Source organism: Sorex fumeus, unplaced genomic scaffold (assembly GCF_029834395.1).
Source record: "Sorex fumeus unplaced genomic scaffold, SorFum_2.1 ptg000122l, whole genome shotgun sequence".
In the NCBI taxonomy this organism is placed as follows: Eukaryota; Metazoa; Chordata; class Mammalia; order Eulipotyphla; family Soricidae; genus Sorex; species Sorex fumeus.
In genome coordinates, this window is record NW_026606179.1 from 49,920,126 (window position 1) to 49,928,996 (window position 8,871).

The 8,871-nt window shown below is 53.1% G+C and overlaps 1 protein-coding gene across 2 annotated transcripts; it reads left to right on the top strand.

Moving 5' to 3' along the window:
- Positions 1-1,483: 1,483 nt before the first annotated feature.
- NRN1L (neuritin 1 like) lies at positions 1,484-2,968 on the top strand. 2 transcript variants are annotated; one of them, XM_056136940.1, is made up of 3 exons: positions 1,484-1,606; positions 2,328-2,460; positions 2,594-2,968. In XM_056136940.1, exons 1-3 carry the CDS (start codon positions 1,534-1,536, stop codon positions 2,877-2,879), a joined length of 492 nt encoding a protein of 163 aa, XP_055992915.1. In that variant the 5' UTR covers positions 1,484-1,533; the 3' UTR covers positions 2,880-2,968. The 2 variants fall into 2 exon arrangements, with proteins under 2 accessions (XP_055992915.1, XP_055992917.1); XM_056136942.1 differs by having other exon boundaries at positions 1,505-1,606; positions 2,349-2,460.
- The last annotated feature ends 5,903 nt before the right edge of the window (positions 2,969-8,871 follow it).

Below are 8,871 nucleotides of genomic sequence, written 5' to 3' on the forward strand. Positions count from 1 at the left end.
CTGGCAGCGTTTGGGGGACCATATGGAATTCCAGGGATCGAACCTGGGCCAATTGCATGCAAAGCAAGCACCTTCTCCTCTGTACTACCTTTCTGACCCAGACGCCAGCTGTTTGTAAACTAAGTTCCTTAGTCCCTATACTATCTCTCCAGCTCCAGACTTATTTATATTTATTTTTGGCTTTTTGGGTCACACCCGGTGATGCTCAGGGGTTACTTCTGGCTCTGCACTCAGGAATCATTCCTGGCAGTACTCAGGGAAATATGGGATGCTGAGGATTGAACCCAGGTCGGCCACATGCAAGGCAAATTACTTACCCACTGTGCTTTGCTTCGGCCCCTCCAGACTTTTTTTTTTTTTTTTTGCTTTTTGGGTCACACCCAGCAATGCACAGGGGTCACTCCTGGCTCTGCACTCAAGAATTACTCCTGGCGATGCTCAGGAGACCATATGGGATGCTGGGAATTGAACCCGGGTTGGCCACATGAAAGGCAAACGCCCTACCCGCTGTGCTATTGCTCCAGCCCCTCCAGACTTTTAAAATTGTTTCAAGGGCCAGAGAAATAGTACAACAGGTAAGGCTTTCCTTGTATATGGCCAATTGGGATTCTATTTCTGGCACCACGTAATAGTCCCTTGGGTACCATGAGGAGTGATCCCTGAACACTGCCAGCAGAGACCCTGAGTACAGGACCAGGAGCAGACTCTGGGTACTCTTGGTATGGGCCTAACTTTCTTTATAATTTATTGTTTCAGAAACTAAGTTTTTTTTTTTTATGATTGTCAGTAAATATTTGCTTTGTATATTTTTTTTGTGGGGGAGTCACCTGACAATGCACAGTTGTTACTACTGGCTCTGCACTCAGGAATAACTCCTGGCAGTGCTCGGGGAACCATATGGTATGCTGGGAATCGAACCCAGGTCGGCCACATGCAAGGCAAACTTCCTACCCACTATGCTATTGCTCTAGCCCTGCTTTGTATATGTTTTATATAGCTATATACCCATAATCACATAAAAATTTCTCTGTGAGGGACTGGCGTGATAGTCCAGGGACTAAATTGTTTGCCTTGCATACAGCCTATCTGGATTTGATCCCCATCACCCACTAAGGTCCGCGAGCCACCAGAAGTGATTCCTGAGCCCAGGGCCAGGGAAAAGCCCTGAGCACTGCTGGGTATGACCCAAAAATCAAACAACCATCCTCCATAAATCTCTCTTGACAAATAAGGGTCTCAAGTGGGAAAAGTTGAAGCAGCTCCAGGCCAGCTCTGCACAGTTGTCTCCCCAGAGGTCCCCGTCCCATCTCTGGGGCAGGAGCCTGGAGACAGTGGAACACTGACCTGTGCCTCTGGACGTCTGTCCCTTTGGGTTCCCTGCTCTGTGCCAATCTGGGAAAGTGGGTGGAGCCGACAGCTGATTCCGAGCCCCGCCCCGAAGCCCTAGCCAATCACAGCCCCTGCTTCCGGGGGCTGGGCCTGAGGCTGCACTCCAGACCGGCGGCTCTGGCACTTGGCTCCCAGCCGGGGACGATGCGCCGCTGCTGGAGCTGCCCTCGCCAGCGACCACGGGGCTCGCCGCGCTTCTTGCTGCTGCTGCCACTTGGTAAGGGCGGGCGAGCTGGACCCCCCCAGGCCACGCGGCCTAGGGCCAGGCTGGGTATAGAGAGTATATGGGAGCCAGGGGCACGGCTTGCCTGTGCCCTGGGAGCTGAATGGAGAGATGGGGTGGGGTGGGGGGGTCCAGGGAGGACTAACTTCAGGGTGGAGATTGAGGGGCGTGAGCCAAGCCCAAATGTGGGAGAGGGACCCTAAAATTCTAAACTCCCCATTCTCGAAGGTATGGCCCTGTGGCACTGTTAAGTCAGCCACGGGCTCGTTCAGTCCCCTGTTAGGACCTGGCACAGATGCAGATGCCTCTGTCCTGCCCGGTCTGAGAACACCTGTGTCTGGGGGCCAGGTGGGGGAGTCCAGCAAAATTTGGCTGCAGAGACTGGACGGTTCAGGGGGGTCCTATAACCCCAGACCCTACCCCCTCTTCACCTTGTCCTCACTCTGTTTGCACCATCCTCACCCAGAAGCTCAGAGGAAGAGTACCAGGTCCCGTGGGATGTGAAGACCCCTCCCCTGGCAAATAACCTTTCCGGTTCCCCCTCAAAGTAGACAGAGGCCACTGCCGGTGATCCTCAGACATGCCCCTAAGTTCCCTGGGGGTGCCCCTGACATGCTGAGTCACGTCCCCAGAGCACACCAGGGTAAACAAGTCCCCAGGGATTGGGGGCAGGCCTGCTCACCCTATTAACTGTGTGTCCCCCCCCACCCCCAAGTTCTTGTGTCTCCCCTGGCAGCAGCCGCAGCGGGCCCGGGTGGCTGTGACAACATATACCAGGGTTTTGCACAGTGTCTCATCCGCCTGGGAGACGGCATGAGTCGCGGAGGCGAGCTGGAGACTGTCTGCAGGTACTGGAAACTGGGGGCAAGAATGAGAGCAACAGCCCAAACGGATCCCCCAGCCATGAGGCGCCTGGACCTCTTCCTTTCCATCCCTAAGCCTTCTTGTGCCTAAATCTCCCTAACCCTGTGCCCTCCACAGGTCCTGGAATGAATTCCACACCTGTGCTTCACAAGTCCTGTCGGGCTGCCCGGAGGAGGCAGCAGCCGTGTGGGAGTCGTTACAGCAAGAAGCTCGGCGGGCCCCGCATCCGGATAACTTGCACGCCCTGTGCAGCGCCTCGGTGCGTGTGCGTGAGCACGGCGCAGGCCCAGAGACCAACCAGGAGACTCTGCGGGCATTTACACCTGCAGCCGCCGCAGCCCCCACCCCCTGGCTGCTCGCCGCTGGCCTGGCGCTGGCCTGCCTCCTGGGGCCTCTGGCCTAACCATGTCCCACACCTTCAGCTCTGCTCTGCCGCTGCCTTCAGGGCTCTGTAGAGCAATTCGGGCTTTCATTAAAGGTATTTATATTTGTACTAAACTCCTTCCCTTCTTGTGGTGGTGCTTGCGGGGCTGGGCTGTGGCCTCCAGAAGCTGATCCCCAGGACGGGATGGGTGGGGCCAAAGGCCATCGCAGGGGACACAGTCTCTTGCAAACACTCCTTCCCAGGGGAGACAGCTTTCCATTGCGCACTCCTGAAGCCGGAACACACACTTCTTCTCCTTTGCTGCTTCCCCTCTTATCCTGGCCCCTGGAGGTCCTGTGAGGTTGCATTTCGCCCCCCCCTCTCAGTTACAGCAAGCCCCCCCTCCCCAGGCTTATTCCAGTCTCCAGCTTTCACCACCTCCCCCTGCCGGGCCGCCACCAGGATACTGTTATGGCCTCTAAGAAGCTCCAGGGTAAGCTTTCTGGCCTCTCCCTTTCTGGGGTCCTGGCCCATCCAGGGGGCCCCCATTCCATAAGGTGGGACACTCCTTTCAAAGGTGACCTTCCAGTCCCTGAGGTGGCCCATGCTGCAGAAACGGATCACAAGGGGGTTCCTCTGATCTCGGCAGCCTTGAGAAGAGGTATGCAGCTTGGAGACAAAGCGGCCAGAAGGTTCCTGGAGGCTTCAGATCAGACTGTGGAGTGTGGTGCGTGATGTGAGGTGTGGGTGTGAGGTGGTGTGGGTGAGGTTTGGGTTGTATGTGGTGTCAGGTGTGTGGTTTGTGATATGAAGTGTGAGATGGATGCATGGTTTGGGTGGTATGGTGTGATGTGTAGTATGGTGTGTGGTGTGTGGTATAGTGTATGGTGTGTGCATGTGGTATGTATGGTTTGTGGGGTGATACAGTGTGAGTTGTGTGTGTGGTATGGTGTGTGATATATGGTATGGTATGGTATGAGGTGTGTTATGGTATGGTGCGTGTGTATTATGGTGTGAGGTGTGTGGTGTGATGTGTGGTATGAGGAGTGTGTGTAGAGGGTGGTGTGTGGTGTGTGGGGAGCCCCTATCGATCCTGTGGAGAGAAAGAGCCAGAATCTGCACTGGGCTGGGGAGATGGTTCAAACAACTTGAGGGCAGAATCCCCGGGTTCAATCTCTGGCACTGCACAGTTCCCCAAATTCCTGTGGGCAGTCTGGAGGGGAGGGAGCACCTCGGAGAGGTGAGATTGGCTTTTGTTCCTGCCTCCACACTGTAATCTTCGGGCCTATCGTCTGTGCCGGCTTCTGTTTGCATGCCTGTCACTTTCTGCCCGTTTTCTTTTTGCTTGTTATCCCCCCAGCCCACATGCCTCCCCACTCCCTGCTGTCGAGCCGGGGATCTTACCTGCCGTACTTACTATCCCTCTGGCCCGTTTTCTGACTTGAACAACTCCTTTCGAGGCTGAGCTCCTTCTGTGTGCAGGTTCCACACTCGCCAGCTCCCCTAGAGTTGCCTCGGTAGCAGCAGCCCTGGTGGTGGTGGTGGCGGGGTGGGGTGGGGGGAATAAGGCCGCAGAGATGGCGCACCCCCACAGAGGGAATGCAGTTTACAGCTGGTGGGCTCAAGCAGTAGTACAGCGGGTAGGACACTTGCACACAGCCGACCTGGGTTCAACCTCCAGCATCCCATATGGTCCCCTGAGCACTGCCAGGAGTGATCCCTGAACATAGCCAGGTGTGGTCCAAAATCCAAAACCAAACCTAAACAAACAGCTGGGGAAAGAAAGGGGGGCTGAGTGGAAGAGGGCTGACTGGGAGGAAACCAAGCAGCCAGGAGCCAGGAAAATCGGGTTTTTTTTTGTTTTCTTTGGCCACCCACATCTAGTAGAGTTTAGAAGCTATTCCCAGCACAGTGTTTTGGGGGGTCACTCCTGGTGGGGGGGAAGCATGTGGTCCCAGGCCTGAAACCAGGCCTCCTGCACGCAGAGCCTGCGCTCCAGCAATCGGAGCCATTTCTTTTTTTCTTTTTTTAGTTATTTTTCTTTTTGCTTTTTGGATCACACCCAACAATGCTCAGGGGTTATTCCTCGTGGTGCTCAGGGGACCATATGGGATGCTGGGATTGAACCCGTCCACTGAGTGCAAGGCAAAGCCCTCCCCACTGTATTATCATATTATTGCTCCAGCCCCAAGCTGAGCCATTTCCCCAGCCCCAGGGCACATTTATACGAAAACTTTGCTGGGAGGTTATTGCCTAGAGAATAGAACTGGGGGGGGGGGGGGGAGAGAGAGAGAGAGAGAGAGAGAGAAGAGAGAATGAGAGGGGGGAGGGAGGGAGATAAGTAGGGAGGAAGGGGGAGAGGGAGAAAGGGAGAGAGAGCACAGTAGGTTGACCTGGGTTGACCTAGGTTATATCCCCAGTAGTTCACATAATTTCACATAGTTCCATGAGCCTGCCAGGAATGATCCCTGAGCACAGAGACAGGAGTAAACCCTGAGCACTGTCAGATGTTCCCCCCTCCCCCCCAATAAAAAAGAATTGGACCTGCTGGAGCTTCTGTTTAGGGTCCAGGATGAAAGAAACTCCCCAGGACCTCCACCTGCAGCATCCTGCTCTCTTCATGTCTCCAAAGACTTCTTCCACGACAGCTCCAGCTCCACAGCTCACTCGAATGATGCCCCATTAACTCCCTCTCTGCCCTCATTCCCTTTGCTCCTGGCTTTCATTCACCTGAACTTTTTTTTCCCACTTCTCTCTGCCAATCCACCTTACGCCTCTCCTCACAATACCTAGAAGAGAAAGTTCAGAAATAAAACCCCCTCCCAGAGGCCAGGGAGATAGCTCAAGTGGTGGAACACGTGCCTAGTATGTGCTAGGCCCTGAGTTAGATCCTTGGCACCACCTGGACATACCTGCCCTGGGCACGGCCCTGCTGCCCCCTGAGCAGCACCAGGTTCCAGCTCCGAGGCATCAGGTCTGTCCTGGCAGATGGAGCATCAACAGCAGGATGGGCTCTGGAGCACCCGTTTCCTCTACAGGCATCTCTGGATGTGGCTCCGATGGGGAACAAAACCAAAACACCTCCCAGATCAGCTCTTCCTCCCTTCTCTTTCCCAAGCACCAGACATTTCCAGAAAAGGGCAGCCTTTTATTCCTCTGTACATCCGTCCTCTGTGCTCAGAATCCCTTTCCTATTTCCTCCTGGGGAACTCCTACTTGTTGTTCAGTGTCACCTCCTCCAGGAAAGATTCTCTCTGACTCGAAGCTGAATCAGAGGCCTCCTACAGTCCACACAGCTTCTGGGGCGTTATTAGGTGTCAGTACAATAACACTCACTCACTGCCACCGGAGTGCAGGACAGAATTCCCTGCCATGGGGTAAGTTCTGTAAGGGCCTCATCAAGGCTCAAGTACCCAACCTCGGGTCGTGTCTAAAGAGTGTATTTGGGGGGCTGGAGCGATAGCACAGTGGGTAGGGCATTTGCCTTGCACGCGGTCGACCCGGGTTCGATTCCCAGCATCCCATGTGGTTCCCTGAGCACCTCCAGGAGTGACTCCTGAGTGTAGAGCCAGGAGTGACCCCTGTGCATTGCCGGGTGTGACCCAAAAAGATAAAAAAAAAAAAGAATCTCTAAGTCCAGCCTAGTAAGTGTTAAAGTTGGCAAGAGCTTGGGCTGAGAATGACCTCTGTGCAGAGGCTGTGTCTTCCTGAGGTGGCCTCCCCCAACTGGGGCGAACTTTGTTAGGGGCCAGGAGCAGCCTGTTTCTCCAGCAGGGGCCTGACAGCGCAGGCCAGCAGGAATAGGGATTACTACCCTCCTGCTGTGACCTGCTTTCCCCTGGTTTTGCTGCCTAAATCCCCAGAATCAGTGACCTGTGAGCTTCTAAGGGGTGGGGGTGGGGCCCAAGCCGCTTTGACTGCAGCTTACTGGCTTTGCAGTTGTGATCCCAGAGCTAGAGGGACGGGTGGGATGTTCCCCAGAGTCTCCTGGAATAGCTTTTGTTCAAGGGAATGGCTGGGGGACTGGATGTCCTGAGTTTGGTTTGCTCAACCTTCCACATACCTCCTCACCTCAGGGACTCCTGTTCTTCACCAGAACCCAGACCAGCCCCTACCCAGAGTTACGGCTTAAAACAAACTGGATTGAATTCACTTGCTTTATATCTATAAAGGGGTGGTAGGAGGGGCTGTTGTGTGACTAAGACCCATAAGCTCTGGAATTCTTTATTGTCTTGTTTGATTCTGGGCCATACCTAGCAGTGCTCAGGAGCCCCTCCTGGAAGTGTTTGGTGCTTGAGGGACCATTTGCAGTGCTGGAATTCAATCCAATATCACAATCACAGCTATGTGCTAGTCTAAACCCTGTACTTCTATAACTCCTATCTCTTCTATGTTACTTTTAAACCTCATAACAACTCTCTGGGAACAGGGCTGTGATCTACATACGAAATGCAGATGATGGGGCTAGGAGAGATAGTACAGCAGGGTGGGTGCTCACAGCTGACCTGGGTGTTCATTCCCTGGCACTGCTAGAAATGGTCCCAGAGATGGGGGCTGGAGTGATAGCACAGCGGGTAGGATATTTTCCTTGCATGCGGCCAACCCGGGTTCAATTCCCAGCATCCCATAAGGTCCTCCAGCACCACCAGGAGTAATTCCTGAGTGCATGAGCCAGGAGTAACCCCTGTGTATCGCCGGATGTGACCCAAAAAGAAAAAAAAAAGTAGTGGTCCCAGAGAGCAGAGCCAAGAGAAATACCTGAGCACTTCTGGGTATGCAGACAGGGAAGTTGGGGGGAGAGGGGGAGGGGAGGGAGGGAAGGGAAGGGGAAAAAAATGAAGCTGAAAGAGGGAGATGTAGGGCCCAGAGCTATAGTACAGTGGGTTGATTGTTTACTTCCCACATGGCTGATCTGGATATGATGCCTTGCAGGATGTATGGTCCCCCAGCCCCTGGTGTGGCCCCTCCCCCCAAAGAAATGGTGGTATGGGAGATGTCTTGCCCAAGGTCACACAACAGAAAATTTTTATCTTTTAAATAAAATATCTTATGAAACCCAACTGCAAAAAATAGACAAAATGGTGTTGTACCGAATTTTATTATTAGGTTTAAAGTTAATATTAGGTTAAGGTTAATATTAGGGGCTGGAGAGATAGTACAGAGGGTAAAGGTGCTTGCTTTGCACATGGTCAACCTGGTTTCAATTCCCAGCACCCCAGATGATCCCGTGAGCCCTGCCAGGACTGATCCAAGTGCAGAGCCAGGAGTAAGCCATGATCACCGCTGGGTGTGGCCTACAAACCAAAATAAATTAAAAAAATTAAAAATACAACTTGATTTTTGTTTCAGGGATACACTTAAATTTATTTATTTATTTATTTATTTTTTTGCTTTTTGGGTCATACCTGGCCATGCACAGGGGTTACTCCTGGCTCTGCACTCAGGAGTTACTCCTGGCGGTGCTCAGGGGAACATATGGGATGCTGGAAATCAAACCCCGGTCGGCTGCGTGCAAGGCAAACGCCCTACCCGCTGTGCTATCTCTCCAGTCCCACTTAATCACTTAATCACTTAACTTCCCGTTAGTCGTCGATTTGCTCGAGCGGGCGCCAGTAACGTCTCCATTTGTCCCTGTCGCGTGCTAGTGTAGCCCAATGGCATCTCTTCGCTCAGGGAACATGGAGGGCCTCAAACCGATCGTTCATGACCTTGACAAAGAAGTCTGACCATCTGGTAGGTGGGCGGCCACTCGGTCTCTTGACATACCGTGGAATCCAATCAGTAACAGCTCTAGTCCAACGGTCGTCTTTAAATCTCATTACGTGACCTGCCCATCTGATTTTCGACACCTTGGCAAAAAGCCCCACACTTAAATTTAATAACGATAACAATAATAAAAATACCAGCGTGCGGCTCAACCTCCCCTCCCAATCGCAAAAGTTATCCCAAACTACTGTCACTTATCCTCAAATTAGTGATCATGTATAATTATGATCGTTTATGCAGGCCACCTTTCACACATTCGATTGTC

Excerpts from the sequence above, each read along its gene's own strand:
- NRN1L (XM_056136940.1), top strand. The coding sequence starts at position 1,534 with ATGCGCCGCTGCTGGAGCTGCCCTCGCCAGCGACCACGGGGCTCGCCG. Across the intron at positions 1,607-2,327 it reads CTTGCTGCTGCTGCCACTTG|TTCTTGTGTCTCCCCTGGCA; the intron begins GTAAGGGCGGGC and ends CCCACCCCCAAG. Across the intron at positions 2,461-2,593 it reads GAGCTGGAGACTGTCTGCAG|GTCCTGGAATGAATTCCACA; the intron begins GTACTGGAAACT and ends TGCCCTCCACAG.